The sequence below is a fragment of the Bombus bifarius genome, unplaced genomic scaffold, assembly GCF_011952205.1.
Source record: "Bombus bifarius isolate JDL3187 unplaced genomic scaffold, Bbif_JDL3187 scf7180000008165, whole genome shotgun sequence".
Taxonomy (NCBI): Eukaryota; Metazoa; Arthropoda; class Insecta; order Hymenoptera; family Apidae; genus Bombus; species Bombus bifarius.
The window spans coordinates 1,924,492-1,944,401 of NW_022884487.1; the positions used below are offsets into that span (position 1 = coordinate 1,924,492).

At 38.5% G+C, this 19,910-nt stretch overlaps 1 protein-coding gene across 3 annotated transcripts in view; it reads left to right on the forward strand.

Annotated features, from left to right (window-relative positions):
* LOC117209081 (transcriptional activator Myb) overlaps positions 1 to 19,910 on the forward strand; it is a 41,226-nt gene that overhangs the window by 7,476 nt on the left and 13,840 nt on the right. Inside the window, exon 1 of one of the 3 annotated variants that reach the window (XM_033450674.1) lies at positions 6,387 to 6,646. The exons of 1 other annotated variant lie outside the window; for it this stretch is intronic. In XM_033450674.1, the coding sequence (XP_033306565.1) occupies positions 6,552 to 6,646 (95 nt within the window). In that variant the 5' untranslated portion in view covers positions 6,387 to 6,551. Of the gene's footprint in view, positions 1 to 6,386; positions 6,647 to 19,910 lie in introns of those variants that run through there. One more of the 3 variants, XM_033450672.1, reaches the window with a different exon arrangement.

Sequence of the window (19,910 nt, forward strand, 5' to 3'; positions counted from 1 at the left end):
ATCTGTAGTCAGATTTTTCAAATCACAAACCAAGTTACCAATTTTCAAGTTACCAATGTTAATATATCATCTGGTATAATAGTGACAAATTTTATAATAGTAAAATAATCATACTAAACGAATAAAATTCTACGAATAAATGTCATCAATCAGCTAATTGTCATATTCGACGTAAAATTGCAAAATTATGAAACTTAACCCTATGCCTATCAATTTTCTAATATTACTAGTTACTAAGTAATAATCGTACTAGGAAACTCAATTCTCCAAGTTTTCATTAGAGGTTCAAGAGAGCAATGTGGATCGTAATTCTTGCATCTCGTGCATCTTCATTCGTGCATGTCTTACGGCATCGAAGAAGAATAATGAGATAGTAGGTTACCTTTGGATGGATCACGCGAACAAAAATTTGTCTGTATAGAAAGGTATCATCGTTCGACGCATCACACGCTTTACTTTTGCATTCACTTATTATAATACGAAGTCAAAGGATATTACGCCATCTGGTATGGTTTCGGCAGTCCGAGCAAGGAACTGTGTAATCTGTGCCGGACAATATCGCCGATTCAGACGAAAAGGGGGGAAAAAGATTCCGGCATAATTTTTCGCGCTTCCCAAGCTACGCGCATGAATGGTAAATTTTTTTTTTCTATCGGGGCAAAAATCTTTATTCTGCGCCTGGGTCTCAGGACCGGCCCAAAAAGAATTTCGTGACCTGTTCCACGAGCATTGCATTCATTTCCATATTCTATGTATTTAGTGTTTACGTCTACTTCGTATCCGGTCGTTGTTCTGAATAGCTGACAAAGCCTAGCAGAGGCTGGCAGAGGCTGGCAAACTGGTAAATGAACTAGACGTTTGATATTGAACTCGCCGTTAACTCTTTTTCATTTGATGCTGCACAATACGCCGTTACGGCAGCGAATAATTGAACAAAGAAAAAATAATATCTCGTTGAAGTTACCGACATGGTAAAACGAGAGGCATATCGAGGTCTATGCTAAAGCTATACACGGAGACGCGAACAAAGTGAGCCATTAGAACTCGTTCTTACAAAATGAGCTAAATTCTATCAACTTAACCATATCAACATAACAAATGTAGCTTTTTATTTAACAAACAGGTTAAACTAAAGAGAAGTAAAAAGTCAGACACTTTTCTAAATCTCTACTTTATTTTAAATAATATATGAGCATAAATCTAGTTATCTATAGCTATGACTAGGCATAGTATAACCTCATTGTTGTGTGCTTGTTATTGTTAAGTTTTGGAATTACGATAATTATTTTAGTCACAACTCAACAACGCCCTCTATTAGTATAGATTAAGCAATATTGATTATTAATGAGGTTCGGTTTGATTGCCTAGTAAACAGCTTTATTTATCGATAAAGTGGCAAAGGAACCGAAATGATTTGGATCGACTTTGTTACATTTAAATTCGGGGTGTAAAGAAATGGGTATCAACTTTAAGCGATCTGGTTTTTGTTGTTCCCTCGCGTTTCGAGAGTCGATCGGTTCTGAGAAGGCAACGGCGAAACCGCGAGGCCTTGCAGAGACTTATATTCCGGATCCCTTCCTCTCGTTTCTTCGTCTTTCTCGCGTCTTCTCTTCTCTTCCGTGTCCCCGGCCACCTCTTCGATTCCTTCGTACTTCTCCTCATCACTCTCCTCCCGGTTCATTTGTTTCTCTTGGTGCGCCTCCTTCTCTCTCTTAATTTCGCTCTTTGAGAACACAACGAGTCCTGGTTAAGGCCGATTCACACTGAATTAAGTCAAAACAATGCGGGGAATTCGAATAATCATTATGGACTCTGCGTTTCAATGACTCGTTTAGTATGATATTTCTTCGACGAGTGAGTTCTTCAAGAGTCGTGTTTATGGTTGTTTCTTATATTCTTTATCTGGAATTTGCGTTGAACTCGTCTCAAGACGACCTCGCCCCCTGTCATGGTTACGTTCAGGAAATTATTAGCGTCCTTTTTGTCAATATTAAAAGTAATTTTACACATATTAGATTGTTTGTGAGAAATGAAATTGCAAATTTGAAGCGATTCTCGTTAAAATTGCACGAAATTATAGGTGAAACCGTGCCACCATTTCGATCAAATCTGACGTAATATAATGCGTTAGCTCTGAGTGACAGTGGTATTAAATTGTTCGCAGCTGCCTATGAATCGTAGCTTAAGGTATTCTTCACGAGAAGGTGGGACAATTTGTAAATATTTTCCTCAAGCTATTGCATTTTTAGTGGCTCAAGAATTTTTAGGGATGATTCTGTTGATACTACTGCATCCTAACCTTGATGTATCATGTACAGGATATTCTGTTAACATTTTAACAAAACAATATTTTAGAAATGGTTGAAAACATTACTAATTAATTATGCACTTAAGAAATGTGATTTTTATATTCATATTATATCGCTTCAAATTTTGATTTTATCGCTGCAACACTATGTACCTGGTCCTAAAGAGAAATCAAGTAAGTTCGAACTTGATCGTGGGCGAAGGTATGCTACAGAGGACTGTACACTCTGTTCAACGGCCTGAAAAATTTTCTACCGGCCCATCTCTTGCATAATACGTGGGACACCCATGAAGACGGCTCCACGTTATTACGTGTTTATGGTGTACAGCGTCGATGAACGCGATTACTTTCTGGCACCTCTGAAAATTATAAAATTCTTAAATAGATGAAAACACTAGGTATTTACATCAATTTTACCATAACCGTTATTTATTATCCATATATTATGTCTTCGTTACTAACTTCTTCCATGAAGACATCCATGAAGACAGACATTAACTCTACTACGGTTTGTTTTCATAGCAACCATCCAGATAGATCTTTATTCATCAAAAAACTTAATAACAAGAACATAACCTGAAACGAAGTGTAGGTCATAAACTCGTACTCTATATAAAAGTACAGCATATTTACAAAAAGAAAAAGAAAAATGTATATGTATATACACACACACATATATATATATATATATATATACATGTACGTATTGGTAGACGTTGTTCCAGCCAAACTCCACGGTGGGAAAGTATTCGCGAACAACGATGCAGACGCACCCTGAGGCGTGCACAGAGCGAGAGGTATTCACCAGAATTAAAGTACGTTCTCACAAGCAATGCGTCTCTCTTTTGTTTTGAAAACATTGCCTTGCACTTTCCTCATTTACCGTAACATCTCATAACGAAATCACAGCGACCTCAAGGTCGTCGTAAATGTCATACAATTTTGCTTTATTAGAAGTCAGCTTTAAGCCATTGACTAACTTTTTATTAATTTTCACTTTCTAGATCCTAAACTCGTCGTTCCTATGGTAACATGTCACGTCCAATCCTCACACTTTACACCGTGTTCTTACACGTGTGTTCGACTGTCCAACAGTGTTCTTTATGTCTGACCACTTCCTCCGAGTCACAATGGTAGACGCAGTTTTATGAGTATTAAAAGATGCACGAGCTGTTTCTTGCGAGTAACACCTGTATTTGTACTGCACCAATGGGCTGAAGAGTAAAAGAACAGTAGTTAAATTGTACATTTCCTTATGGGCCAGTAATTATCGTTCAAAATGTTCTCGTTTGATACATTTCATTTGATACATGGAAACTTAAACTTTAACATATATAAGTCAGTTGACCACATATCTACGAATGTACGAATTATAGATGACAATGTTTCTATTATCAAACATTATGTTAGAAAATTTGTATTTCAAATATAATAGCGCGCATGATTTTTAAACGGATACCCGGTACGCACAAGGGATATTCTTCCGCAAAACGGTTACATAACTATAATACATCTAGACGGTAGCCCTGGTAATTCTCTCGGGGACTGGAAAACGATCAGTAGTCGGCGTAAAACAAGGACATCCTTGTTCCGAACGTGACTTCGAGATTACTCGGTAGTGATTCTCCATGCTTTCCTTCGTTTTGCATGACAACTGTCTTTGCATAACAGGGAGTTTTCCATCCATGAAGAAGGAATTAAGGAAGTGTCTACTGCATTGAAATTCGAAATATATCATTTAAAATTCAAATTTTTGAGATTTAATTAAATAACCGTTAAATTTATTTGAAGAAGGATATATATATATATCCTCTGTTCCAAGGTCGATATGGCACCTTTTTTTATCCTTTTTATCATATTCAAGCAATTTTTTTTACTACACATGTATGCTATCCTTATAGAAGAAATCGTTCATTAAGTATCATTCATAAGTGTATGACGTAGTATGTGGTGCGTCAAATCACAAATTCCATCTATCCTCAGTGTGTATGACGTCAAATTATAAGTAACTCATTTTCATGTACATACTCATGTCATAGACACCATTTGTTCTAGCGCAAATTTAAGAACTGTCATCTCTTATCGTCATGAATATCAATACATGTCTACTCGATGTAGTATACTTTCTCGTTTAACACGTTCACGCTGGCGCTGCTATTTGTGTTTCTCGCCGTGGGGCGGCGCTCGTATTCATGTTCACAATAAATTTATAATATTGAATTGTTATGTTTTTAAATAAATCCTACTTTCTTCAATTAATATACGTTAAATTTCTATTATTTAAATTTTCAACTGTATGGCAATTTTTTCTAGTTACTAAACGAACTACATTTTTGGTGGTACGTACCGTCTGATGGAACATTCAAGTGTGAGCCACCGGTGGTGCACGCCGCCTGATAGGGAACTTAAGCGTGAACCACCGGTGGTACGCCCGGCGTAACGTGTTAATGTCTCGTGTTTGACAAACTCAAATTTGAGCGTATGTATGTATATACACCCAATCTGGTATATATGTACTTGGTGAATTTTCAAACTTAATTTTTTTCGAAATAAAAGTCGAATAAATAAAAGTTATTTTAGATTTCCGACATATTTTAATACATAGAATATGCTTCTGTCGATTATTCAGTCCTGCTCAGGCCGGAATTAGCCAAATTCAAATATACATACATGACAAATTAGTAAACTTACCTTTTTGAAGTATATTATCGTGTTATTCTACATATTTCACTTATTTTTGTGTGTAAAATAACCTTCTGCCCTATTGTACCACGTATTGCTTCGTACCTTGTATATCTATATTCCAATCTTTTATCTTTCGGCCTCTACATACATCTATACATTAATGCCAAAATAAGGAAGGGTTTAACGAGAGAGCTTTCATCACAGCATCCACCATTCGATTATTTTTTTCCATAGGCCTGAATGAGTGTACGGGCGATGGAGGGCATATGTAGCTAAGAACGCACACAAGGTGATATAAGCGCACACATACTGGGACACATATAGGGACGGTCGTCATTTGATTGCGCCCTCAGTGTACCATCTCCTCGTCCCGTGACTCTCCTGTCCTTCCCTACCCTCGTCGAGCAACTGCGACCGTATCTTTCCCCACTACGTTGCCAACAGCCCAGCACGAGAGCACGTTAGGGAGTAGGGAGTAGGGATCGTCCTCATGCGCAAGCCGCCGACAATCTAGCCGGTACCTTTAGTTCAAATCTAAACGGTGACAGGTCGAGACGCCCGCGTGACTGTGCTCGATTTTGGGCGCGCGTCGCGACAAGACAAAAACCCGTAACGAATCTCGCTAAGTTTTGCATAATGGATAACCAGGCTGAAGGAGACTCGAGAATCGACCGATGAGAAAGAAACGCGCGTTCGATCGACAAGGACCGTATGTGCAAGGCTTCTGGAATCGTTTTTGTTTTTCGGCTCCAACGATCGTTTCCGTTCTCTCCGTGTCGTGCTTTTTTCCTCTCCTGGACCTAGCTGCCTTGGCGACAACGCTTTTTTCCCCTCGCTGCATTCGAGTAAACGCTCATTGCATTGTCGCGACGCGTGCGCCCAAACATTCTCTTTTCTATTTAACTAAAGACTCTGTGAGGAATTACGTTCTTTTTCACCGTCGTTCGTCGATAGTTCTCACGTGTCGATAAATCTGGTTTAACAAGATACAATAAGTATTGTTATACAATAAATTATACAATAAGTACGTCACATCGCTGGTGAATAAATACGGAACTAAAAGAAAGAAGTGTATTGTTACTTTATGAAAATTAGACAAAAGGAAAGAGAGAAAGATAGTGCGTGTAATCAAGACGAAGCGAGATAGAGAGACATACGAAGTTCTTATGTTTTCGCAGGTCTCGTGGGAATTGCTCGCGCTGATCTTTATGTATTGTAAATAGCAACGAGTCGTGAACGACTGGTAGACAAAGTTCTATCAGATATTGAAAAAGCGATCGAACATGCCTTTCGCGTTAAAAATCGAACTGATTTAGTGGGGGGCCAGGGGTTCAATATTTATCAGAGGTACACAAAATATTAACGATTTATTAACGAAGAGTTTTGACGATGGTTTGTGTTGTCGGTACTGTGGGTAGTACGTAAAGTACTGAAGGAAAGATAGAAAGGGAGATAGTATCGTCGAGAGGCTGTGGAGTTCGAGTTTTCGGGACTGGATCCGTCGAAAACCATTCAGAACCCTCTGACCGCGAGTTTTCTTGGAAGACTTTCCGTGAGGATGGATGTAGTGTCGAGTAGACTGCTATTGCCAGCGAAGGCCGTGGATATTGCTACCTACCACTCATCTTTTTACTCTCCGCCACCCACCGAAGCGTAAGTAACATATCATGTGCACATCAGTCTTTCTTCAGTGATTTACACGAACACATCATCCATCTTGATCGCATGGTTGATTATCGTTATACTTTAATATAACATTTCCTGGGATAATTCTGTAATTTTTAGTTGGACATTGTATTCAATTTCTTTAGCGGTTATCTTTGATGATTATCATCCCTCCCGAATAAATTAATGAAAACGTAAGGCGTTTTGACATACAAACTATATACTTTTTTGATATATTACAAAAAGCCTTTGATCAAATACAATTAATATTAGATTAATTAAGAATGAATACTTTATAATGCTCAAATATTCCGAAATGACATTATATTATTTGACAAATTTTAGTATTTTTGTTAATTTGGTATTATTACGCGTGGCTGGACATTTTTTACTAAGAGTTGAGGTAGGTAATCAGAAAATGTGATTCTTCGACAACGTGCTGTCTTGAGTTTAATAGCTATCCAGATTTTACTGCAATGTTATCTGCTTATTTAAATTCTCACCGGTCCTCGACTTTATCTCGTGCAAACTGTCAGCGCAACTAGACTCGATATTCAGGCGTTTTATCAAAACAAACGCATACAGCCAGTCTCTGGCTGGAAACGTGGAACATGTAATAAACATTCGAAAAATCTCGCTGCGGAACAACGGAAGTCTCCATGTTAGCGTCGGTATCAAAGGATGCGGCCTTATCTCAGGATAGATTACAATGTCGCTGTACATGTGTGTTCACTCTCTCGACTGTGCTTCAAATAATGTTTATATTTACGTTTATAAAAACTACTATAAGATCAATAATCAAAGAAAAATTACTAGAAATTAATAATTGAAAACAAAATAAGTGAATAATTCTGGAAATAATAAATTAAGGTTGGAACATAATGATTAAATCGAGAATGTTTATGTATTTATGAGAAATAAAAGACAAAATGTATGCAAAAATGTATAAGATATTCAGAGTAATATTTTTGTTATAATATTTAGGTTATAAATACAAGCCACTACTCAGGGTCCATTTTTTAATTTATTTTTATAAAAATATGTATCTGCATAAACATTCACACTCTAATTCTCTCACAGTCTGAGATATTCGTTATTTCTCTTTACTGAAAAAGTGAAACTTTGTACAGTTTAAACTTTGGCACGAATCTACCTAACCTCAAACTATTTTCGAAATTAAAAAGTCAAATCTATTACCTTGAATATGACAAAGAATAAAAATCGTTTAAAATGAAGTTTTTGGGAAATCTTTTTGAAGAATAATAGAGCGTCTTTAAAAAATTTTTTCGTGGATTCACATCAACAGTTGTTCCATCCATGATTACGAATGCGTTAGAGAAGACAGACGGACGGCATTTTCGAAAAGTCACCCAGTAGGTTGAGAATGCCGAATAGCTTGGACGGGGGGAAGGGGGGAAGAGACAAACAGAGAGAGGCAGCCCGAAAGGAAAAGCATCAGGCATGCTGGAAGGAACCTCCGGCTATCCCTCGTGTTGTTACCTAGCAGATATCCCACTTTAGGCTGGTTTATCGCTCGAAGCCAGAGGGAAAAAGACCAGGGTTCTGTACTGGGGCCCAGGGTCTGCTTTCGTGAAAACGCGCGAGCGCGCATACAGGTCTACAGCCGGAGCGACTTGTTCTCGGCTAAAGGAGATTTAAACCCGGTTTCAGATCGAACCCGTTGAGAATTCTCCAGTCGTTTATTTCGTTTGTTGACGAACGGGTTTGAGTCTTCGTCCTTTAACCGATGGTCCAGCGTATTATCCATTTTCTGAACTGGCATAATAGCCAACCCTGACCGCCTTTCGATACGTGTTCCTCATTGTTCCCATGTTAAATAAGCTGATGATTTGCTAATTTTTCCACTAAATACTTTTTTTAACTAAAAATCTTCTAACAATAACATTTTGGCACTAAGATTACACTTCATGCCATAATAAAATGGTAAAGAAAAAAGAAGAAAGAACAGTTTGCTTGATGCAAAGAATTCAATATCTGGGCTCCGATGCACGGCACGAAATGTGGGCTGAGAAAAGAAAAGTAAAAAAGCCACGAAATTGAAGAAGTATATCTGGTAAATCAAGATTCCAGACCCGTTGAAAACGCGAAATCACGTTTGGCAAAAGGAAGAAGGAAAGAATAGAAAGAAAGAGCCGAGGTGATCGAAGGATGAGAGACAAGGCACAAAGGTTCGTTGAATTTTGAAAAGTTCGCACTTGGGCGCCATCCTGGGAAGGGAAGGATCACGTCAAAAACGTGAAACGCGGAAATTATGAGTTACAACGAGGAGAACATCATACTAGACCCAAGACACGTGATTACTTCGTGAATGATCCGCTGTGCGCGCTGCTTGGTGATGGAGTGGGGACGAAACAGAGAGATAGGTACACAGATATATCTGTTCAGAGAGAAGGACATGCGGTTTGGGTCAACGGGAGATTGCCAAAGTTGAGACGAATCCACGTGTAGGTTGTACGAGATAAACGGAACGTGTTTCAGCTGTAACTTTTGTCCGGAAACCGACTCAAGGCGTTTCATGGAAATCCGTCGTCTGATCTTAGACACTGTTTTATTCTCTTTCTGGAGGCAGCAGGATGCTACTTGCACAGGCAGAATAGGACAGGAAACGCGTGATTGGGTTTCTTAGCAATGTCTTGAATTTATGGATTGCTAAGAAACTACAATGCTAGAGGAAAGCTTGCGAAAGCGTTTAAATTAGGAAAAGATACCATGTTTCATGATTTATATTGATTGATAAGCAATATAGTCATAATAGTACAACAAACTAATGGTATGTAATTGTATTAATGATATAGATCGAATATTGTTATCGAGAATTATAACGAATTTGAACAGATAAAGATAGATTTGTTTTTATCGCTCCGCTTTCGTCGCGTGTGGTACTTCCTAAAAAAACGAATCTACCGACGCGTGAGGTTACCTCGGTGCAACCAGGGTGCATAGTAAACTTAGAATACGATCCTCGCAGATCGATCTAATTTTAGATGAGATTCAAGCGGGTTTTACGACAACGAATTCCTAGAATTCGTGACAGCGTCTCGGGTACCTCGTATCTGTGCATAAAATCTCCGCTAGATCGCGCCGGTGGTCATTTAAATTCGTAACGGAGGAGTGTTCTTTTAGATGACAATTAAATAACCGTTTAAGCAGCTGTGCTTCTTTTTAAAGCTTCTGGCGGACAATATTGTAAGGCAACGACATAAGAAATATGTATAACAAGAAAAAGATAGAGGAAGACAATGAAAAAAAGGAAAGAGGGAGATGGAAAGAGATCTGAAAAGATGTCAAGTAACAAATTTCTCGAAGGGATTCCAGTTCTGCTGACGAGATTCGCGACTGGGCCTCTTGAGGAAGTCCCCCCAGAAGAAAGAACAATTTTTTCTCCGTCTCTCTCTCTCTCTCTCTCTCTCGCACTCTCTCACTCTTTCTCTCTCTCTCTTTTCTGCCTACAGCCCGTTCTCTTCTCCTCATTCGTATCATTATTTTCGATGTTGGGTTTGGTACACTCGTTCAAGGGTCGACGTCGTCGTCGATCGTCAGGAGGGCATACACACAAGAGCGAGCCTGATTTCCAGCATCTGCTCCAGTCAAGAAAGACCGCAGTCTGGAACGACTTTGGCCTAGCAAAGGCTTTTGCATGCGCGCCTTCTCGTCTGTGACGCGACGCCTTCTTATATTCTATTGAGTCTTCCAAAAGCACCGGAGCATATGTTTTCGAATTGTTCTCAACCGAGGGACGGCCAAATGATAGACTGACGCCGCTTTCGTTCACCCGGTGACATGATGAATTCTAATGATCTCCTCTTGCCCTCGAATATTCCCTTCAATCATTGTGCCGCCGTTTTATTTTAATTTTTCCTTTATTAATGCCTGTCTGTCTATATTACATCATATGCATTTCTCATTCGATTCGATGATCCATTCGACTACGCGTTAGGTTATGCGTTTAGGCTTTTGATTGAATTGGAATCGTGACTCGGTTGGTTAGATTAGTTTATACAGATATAAAAGCGTAGGAATCATTTCTTAAAATATTACTTTAAAATCATATAACAGATTTGATATTTAAATAAATGTAAAAATCTATAATTTTGAGTTACGTTTGTATTATGTCACAAACTTCCTACGTCATAAAGGGAAAGAATTTCACTCAAATATTAATAAATCATAAATTACTCGATGTTCATTCCGAGCTAGCACTATCGGTCGATAATCAAGTCTAGACTCGAAAGTTTACCGCGTACCGCGTGGTCAGTTCCACGCGCGTCAGGGTCGATCTTTCGACTCGATACAGTGGCGTAGAGTTGGCTCGGGGTAGATAAAATCGAGATTCGTGCTCCGGCTCTCTAATACTCTAATCAGTCGGCATTAGCAAGGTGCGCATGGATCAACCATGAGGTTGATTCTTCGCGATGTGCAGCCTCGATTCCCACGGTGGAATTAAAGATTCACGAGGAGAAAATACCCATCGCACTTGTCATGGGAACGAGCACCGGGTGGCTCGTTGCTCGATTTACAATTGGTTGTTGTACACGGGGTAAGGCGTGTGGTGGTGCACGACGCGCACCTCCCGAGCCGAGGGGGATGAAGCTCGCTACTGAGGGGATTTCCCCCTTTTTTCTTTTCTCTCTCTTTCATTTTTTCTTCTTTTTTCTCTCCTTTTTTTTAATACCAATACACCTCTAGGGGCACGAGAATTTCTCTCGCCTATCTTGCTATAGCGCATGCTTTTGAACTAAAAGTGACATATGCGCGTTTCGGGGTTAGCTTAGTCGGTCATATCCCGAGAAGGATGTTAATGAAATGATATATTGTTAATTATGGGTGCATTTGTGTCATTGAATTACTATTTTGTATTATGCATCTTCACAATTTTTAAACTAAGAATTTTGTAAATTGAGAATCTAAATTTTGAATACTGAACATTTTTAATTCTAGAAACTGAAAATTTTTTAATTTTTGGAACTGAAAATTTAATTTAGAATGTAATCAATCAACGTGGAATCTCTCATCCGCAATAGATCGAAATTTTCTAGTTTAATTGTAGAATCTTCAGCTACTAACCTAACCTGGATACATCGGCCTCAAATGCAAAAAAGCATCGACATTATTCGAGGAATAAGACAGGAAACAGAGGGAAGACTAAAAATCCGTGTGTTCGATTGACGATTTAGTTACAGTGAAGCTCTTTGACGCGTTCGAACACGTGCATCTTCATATACACGTGCATTCACATGTATGCGTCATAGGAGCGGGTGCGCATGCTCGGGGAGAGTTCTATTGGGGGGAAGTTTGGCAATGCGAGGGCATCAAGGCAGGTGGTAGCCAGATGTCTCTCATAAGGACTTCTACCCTGATGTCGTTGCCTGCCTCGTTTGATCTTATATACATACGTACATACATGTACACGAATATTTACGTGAGTATGTGTTAGGTATATACCTATCCATGCACCCTATGCGCGGGGAACGTGTTCGAACCCGAACAAATTCGAATATACATATATATATCTGGCTCTCTTTCACGGAATGAATCGTACAAGTATGTATGTACTAGCTTTCTGACTTGTTTCGAGATTCATTTATATAAGAGCGTGTGTGGTCCGTCGGTAAAGTTCAAATACAAAGTTTAGGAGAAAATTTGACAACATTCTGCCGCGTCTAATTGGAACGGAAGTTTTATCTCTTTACGATGGAATTTTTATTATAAGCTTAGGAACCAAATACATAACAGGCTGTTTCGTTGAAACAGCTATCTTTGTTACTCCTTTTGGCGAACACAAGGTGGCGGGTCGAGCGCCGTGTACGGGTCGAGCTGTCATTAATCCATACTTTCAAAACGTGTTGCCAAGTAGTACAAGCTATCATTGGGCTCGCCATCAGTGGAACAATCGCAGGTGTATTCGTACGATTTCTCATTCGCTTTCTAATTCGTCAGCTATCACAAAATTTGATATTTCTAAATAGTCTAACCTGACATTAGGAATCAAGTTTCTCGATCGTCGTCTATATGGTTTATCTTGATAAAGGATTGGAACTTCGTTAGTTTCCTTTTTCTACCAATTATTCTGTTGGAATTTCTCCGACCGGTTCGCGAAGGAACGAAGATTCCGAAACGCGTTGACCTTGATCTTGACTCGTCTTCCTCATCCTCCTCGCTTATGGTCGTCCTCATTCAATCTTTTTTCGTCTTATCACCTTGTCGTGCTCGAGACAGATTCCCTTAATGCCATTCATGAATCAAGCAACCACAAGTCGTGCCTAGATGCCGATTGAAAGTGTACTGTACATGGTTCATTGAATAACTCGCCACAGCGCCGACGTAACAACTTCGTGACATCGAATCCTTGATTATCCACGGATTACACAGTATTTTCTACCGTTTGAGAATTCTTCATGAATCATCGTAGTACTACGTTTTATAGATAGTTACTTAGCAACTAATATTTCTCATGACGCATGGTATTAAATTCTTCGTCCTTTAATATCAAAATTGAATTAATTCGACCAAACAAACCAAATAAAGAACTCTGTAATACGGGGCAGGGATAGTCTCAAATCTCTCTATCAAAAAAATTATTATTAACAAAAATTATCTAATTTTTACTATACGTTCCGAAGCAAAAAATAAATATACTATCGCATAAAGTTACGCAAAACCAACGATGACCAATACTAGGATTAAAATAATATATTTCATAATATAAGTAATATAAGAATGTGTACAAGGAAGAGGAACAGTGAAAATCGTAAGATGGCGGTAAAAGTAGAGTACGGTCCCAACAGGCAATTTGTCATGATCACCTGTCCCGCTGATGATAGAACAGCGCGCTCATAGGATCCCGTAAGACGGCGCACCGGTCTACTTGGAAATTCCGCATATTTTACCAGGGCGTTCCCTTTCATCGGTGGCTCCGCGGCACGAGAGGCTTTTTAAACGCACAAATTGAGGAACGCGCGAGTACATCATGTGTTGGTCGGCCTGTGTGGCGAGGGGGTGGGTCGTGGGGGTAGCAGCTGACGGCCAGGGACCAATGGATCCCTTGCACCTGGTCTGTAACTTTGGAAAATCGACGACAGAATCAATTGTGCCGGCAACCGCGTCGCACGCGACCAAATGGGGCCCCGGATGATAACGGTTGCATTGACCCTTACTCTTGACCCGTTACCCACGGAGGAGCGGTGCGCTCTCCAGATAACACTTTTCGAATTTGTCCGCTTGAGGGATAGCATCCGGTGCGTCAATTTACTAAGGATCAAGCAGTTTAATAGATAATACATAAAAGTTTATATTAGCTGCAATTTATAATATAAACATTTTGATTGTAGATCACTTTATGCTATAAAGTGTATATATAATATTATTGAAATATGTAAGAAGGTATACATTACATACTGCTTTTAGCAAGGGATTTAAAGTTTGCATATTATAATGACAGGTACATTGTGGAAATCTAAAATAATTTCCATAATTTAAAAGACAAGAGATTTGAGATACAGAAGAGATTTATATTATAATGCTATAAATATTTTAATTTCTTCAAATTTCATTGTAGAATGTATAGAGGTATAGTACCGAAACAGATATTCAATTTTTTAAGTTTCTTTCCATAATCAAATATTAAGAAGTAGAATCTAATAATATAAGATAAAGTGGCTGAACATTTTGAATGAAATGTTGCCTTAACACATAGTTGGCCCTTAATTGGTTAACGAGTCACGCAGCGTCTAAGTTGAGTTTATATAATGCCGTGCGGAGGGAAGAGATATGTAATCTTGCGTAAAAGAGAAAAATTATCTGAGATTAACCACTTTTACTACAGCACTGTGGGTGCTATATAATGTACTGCTGTCATAAAGAATATGTGAACTGCGTAAAATATTGTAAAAGTAACAATATGTTGAGTGGCTATAATTACTTTTAGTATTTATATAGTGAGCGCTTCTGATTGGTTACAGTCAATCACAATAATCACAATAATAGTTAAATATAGCCATCTGTATTATCAAAAAGGTTAAAAGGATTATTACGATAAAAAATTCTATTCGTAAATATCTCCTAGAATGTAAATGAGGTAGAATTGACTATTAGACTATTAAAAGAACTTTTTTCTAAAGAATTTCGAAATGAAACGTGTAGCTCTTTGGAAGAACAATAATCCGAACGTTGACCTCTCCAGTTTGGTACACAATCCTCCATTATCGCTGCAGTAGGTCCGCCATCTACAAACGTATATCTGTCATGATATTTTCAGAACGTTACATTATGCATACCTTTTTTTCATATCTCTCCAAGCTTTGATACGTTTCTCGACCAGGCGATATGATCTCGGAAGGATACGTACAAAACGAGGCAAAGAGGCGTTATAGGTCTGCTGTCTGGCTTTTTCCGACGAACCATGACCATGGGACACACAAATAGTGGACATTACTTGGGAAGGGACATCGGCTGGTTCGCGCAATAACCTTATTGTTGCGTGACGAGCAACAGGCGGACGGAAGGAAGGAAGGAAGGAAGGTGAAAGAAAGAAAAAGGAAGATTGCTAGCCTTAGGGCTGCTCGTTGCAAACGATGGGGTAAAAGAGGGGGGACGAGAATACGGCAGACAACTCGCAAGGAAGTGGTCAAAAAGAGGGGAAAGTTCGGAACTTCGGCAGATGTCCATAGTCGCGGTGTGCGTAGCCACGATGGGTTTCTTTTTTCTCTCGCTTTCTCACGAGACGCTCGATTTTCGTCGTGAAACTCGAAAATTCGAAGAGGGGGAAATGAACGTGTAATCGCGTATCCACGATGCAATATCGTTCAGTGAATAGCTTCGTTAACCCTCTTCTTACCGCGTTCTGTTGGGTCAATAGGTATTTATTATCTGAAATTCACCAAGATTTACCTCGTTGCCTTGGTAACACCTTGTTTCTTTGACGAACCGATCGATGTAATGAAAAATACACTAAGTTGGAATGATATTTACCGTTAGTCGGTATCTGTCACAAACATGATTTGTGGACAATAAAATATTGTTGGGTGTAAATGATTTAATATTTGCTAAATTCTTAAGTACTGAATAGTTTTTTTGCCCTCTATACCTAACAAGTAATTTCATAAATCTTATATGGTTAGAATAGTCTTAGAATAGTCTTCTGTAGTTGGAAGTAAATATTGAAATTAAAAGTATTCTCTATCTTAAGATTCAATATCCGCTAACAAAAACGATAATTTTCCATAATATTCTTGTTAGGTATTATTGATGCTAATAATTAACCAAATGAGTAAAACTTTTAAATCTACATATCTTAAGATTAGGAAACAACACATGTGAAAGCATAAATCTTAATGAAGATTAATACCAGATAATAGTTATCGAATTTCATTGGAATAATTGTCATTAAGATCATACAGACCACTTTAGTCATATAGCGTCCGAAGTCCTAGACAAAGGGGACAGCTGTGGCACAGCACCTGCTTGTGTCGCCACCTTTCAAGTAAACGCTAAGTGTGAGAGCTTGTTCATTCATTTCGCCTCGCAACTACGGCACGGCGCTTTCTTGTCGCCGAGGTTAAACCAGCCGATTGGAAATTTTGACCGGACGTCCTCGACCTCCGACAGTAGTTTCGCATGCTGATTTGGGGAGAGAAGGGAGCTTAGCAACCGATACGTTCAATTCGCTTGACAGCTAAACTTGAAAGAAACGGGGGGAGGAGAGGTGGGTTTGACTCTTGTATTCTCAATTCGTGCGAATTTCTAAAACAAAACATTTCTACATAAAAATGTATCATTACAAATGTATTGAGGTAGAATTATTCATTAGAGTTTACCGAAGTTAAAATATTGCCAGTCTTCTGTTTAATTTGTTTCATCAAAATAATCTGAGGTTTCTTGAAGAATTGAACTAATATTATTAGTAAAATCTTACAAATTACAAGTTATAAATTACGAGTGCTAATATTATTGTGCATACCAGTAACAAATTTGACAATAAAACAAGTGTTGTTTTACACAGATCAATTCTACAAATTATAAGACAGTTGATAGTACTACTCGATGTGAAATTTTGACGCTATATAGTAGATGTCTATAACCTACAATTTGGCACTTGCTAATATTACTAATGATATTATTAGTTGGTAAATTATCATACAATGAAACCCACTTAATTTTCCTTCTTTGTTTTTTAATTTTTCTTTGCATCATAATTTGAGTATCCTGTAGAAGTTTTAGCGGTTAGGTCAGGAAATTACAATTACCCTTTTGACCAAACAGGAAGTGAGAAGCACCGAGGTAAGAGGATAGGAAGATATAAAATCCGACGTGATCCGCTAGCGTATTACCCTTCTCTTTCCTGTGTCACCACTACTTATTCCTATCTTCCTTTTGCGTTCTCATTCGCACCCTGTCCTCTCGCGTGTTCCCTTCGAATTTTGCTCTCTCTTTCTCTCTCTTTCTCTGTGTTCCCTCTCTATCACCCCATTTACTCCACGTATGGAGTTAGTGTCCTAAATTGATTAATGAGTGTCTCGGTTGAGTCGTTTCGCTTGTCCCTTGTTTCCACCGCGAGTGTCACGTGTTAGGTAAAATCGTGATGATTTTATCAGTTATTCTTCGCCTGTCCACGTGCCCTTTCTTCGACTTATCGCTCCCGCATCTTTTTTCAGCATTCCGTCTGCTTCCGTTTCCTTTTTTTTTACACTATTTTTGACCATTTTATCTACCAATCTTTTTACCAAAATTCCACATTTGGATTACATAAATAAAATAAAGATAGAAATGGAAAGAAACAGATTTTACAATTAATTAGGATCGACTACAAAAATTAAAATAGTATAGTTATCAGTGCCATCAAATTTTAAGTACTCAGTTTCGTCACTATATTACATATGCTTCGTGCTTGATTGCTTTACAAGTTAAATCAATTTGATGGTATCTCGAACGATGACCGATCTCATCCTACATCGTTTTTCGCAATCGTCATCAATAAAAAAACGTTAGATGTCTGTTCCGTATAAATATTCATGACAGCGGTCATTTTTGTAATTTATTCGCGATACTTTCGACGTGGTGAGGCGTGAAGGGAATCACACCACCACCATTCAGGGTTAACAAACATCGTACGTTCGCACAGTGCTGATTCTTTCTATCTATATAACCTCTCTCGGCTATCGCACCGTGGTGTACATATACATACATATGTATATACGATGTGCGCACATATTTTCGCGGATCGTGAGAATGCCGGAGGAAGTCCTGCGTCTAGCCACGTGTCTCGGGATTTAAACTCAAGGATATCCGCGACCGTTAGAACTTCCACGAAGACGAAAGCCTTTACATAACGCGAGTGAAAAAAAAGGAGGAGGAACGGATACCGATCGTCTCCGACTGTGTATTTGCGATTCCCAGCGATATTTCTGTCCTTTTTTTTCGCGCGTCACGACTAAGTAGGTAGTAAAGAGTTGGTCGCGAAAGCTGGACCAAGAGACATCGGAACGTGGCAAAATATAGTGTGTTCTCTTTTTTAGCAGTCTTCTTGTCTCCTTCTTCTGTTTATTCTATCTCATTCGCTAATTTATTCTTTCTTCCCCATTCTGAACATTTTTTCTCTGATGGTATGAATTTTTTGATAAATTGAATAATGATAGTTATTCACATTTTTGTTCTTTTGGCATATTTTGTTTATTAAAGTATTTTTATAATTGTGTGTTGTGGAAAAATAATTCATGTGTTTCGTACATTTATGACGTGTTGGTTCACACGTGACGAGGTGTATCAAGTGCACGTGGTTCGCACCGTCTCCTCCATTCTTACTTTCAAATTTGAATGAAGCCCAGTCGAATACCGGACAGACGTTCCACCATTCTGCGCACGTTCTGCCTCCGCTCCAGACTCTCGTTTAGTCATACAAAGTAGAAAGTGAAAAGGAGGATGCAGAAAAATGCGATTTGTGCATTCCATTCTTGTATTCTGAGGATTTGTTTTCATGGAAATTCTACTGCACCCGAAAAAAGGGTTGTTCAATTGTTCTATGTGATTGTTATTGTAACTGCGCATGCGCACAAGGAATATTATTCTATTATAATATATAACATTTTACCCATGTATACATTTAAATATATTTTATGTCTAATATTAGTTGTGTTTTTTAACATTGTTAATAGCTATTTTTCGTAGAAATGACATTTAGGAGTCTGTCAACTTACGAATTCAAATATGGCTGGTATCAGCTTGACTGTGTATCTAGCAAATTCTCATGGAAGACACGTTGTGAAGAGATATACCGCGATTAGACACCTCGACATGTCATGGAAGTCTATGACATTCTAGACATTGAAATTCATCGCCTGTAAGTCGTTTTTTTTCTATAACAAATATTATTATCTATAGTCCATTTATTACTATGACAATATTATTCAAATTTTGGAAAACCATTTTTGCGTGTGCAACTATATATAAATATTACTAATCTTACACAAATCACAATTATGAACAAATATATTCTTTTACAATTTACAATACTATAATCTTGACAGAAATGGCGTCTAACCTCCAAAATCCTGTCTATAAATTTGAATGACGAGGCTTTAAATTTTAAAAGCTCTGTTAAAAGAAGGTATATAAAAGTCAATATGGTTGCTCAATCAACCCTGTCACGTGCAAGTGGAGCGACAAATCACCGGCAAGTATTTGTTTGCATAGTTTCACGAATTTTGCAGTGTTCACTTTTTTTAAGCGACACGTCCTGTATGCAGAAGACATTCCACCTGAACGGCGGCACTCCCCTTTCAGTTCCTAGCATTCCCTCGTGAGTGAACGCTTCATAACGTATTCTCGACTTGTCTACAGCCGGGAACGTAAACATATGTGCACCTGCAGAAAGTCATCGTATTCGGGCAGCGAAGATTGCATTGCTAGCCTCCGCCAATTAAAAGCTCAATTACAGAGTGCATCGATTGCGTTTTATACGAATTTCTATCACCGACGTGAAAACAGCTGCAAAGATGAAAACGCGCGTTTCCTGTAGTAGCACGGTTGCCACGTGCTTGCCTGAGTAAATATGCGCATGCGTGTTCTATGGTATCGGTCTTTTAAGGCCAGGAAACAACTGGAAGGGATAAAAAGAGGAATTTCTATTGGTTATATTCAAGATTTTATTGGTTGTTAAATAGACGCTTAATCGAGACGAGAAAAAATTGTGAGATTTTTTGTCTCAATAAGGATTAATATTGCGCTAAGGTAACATTTT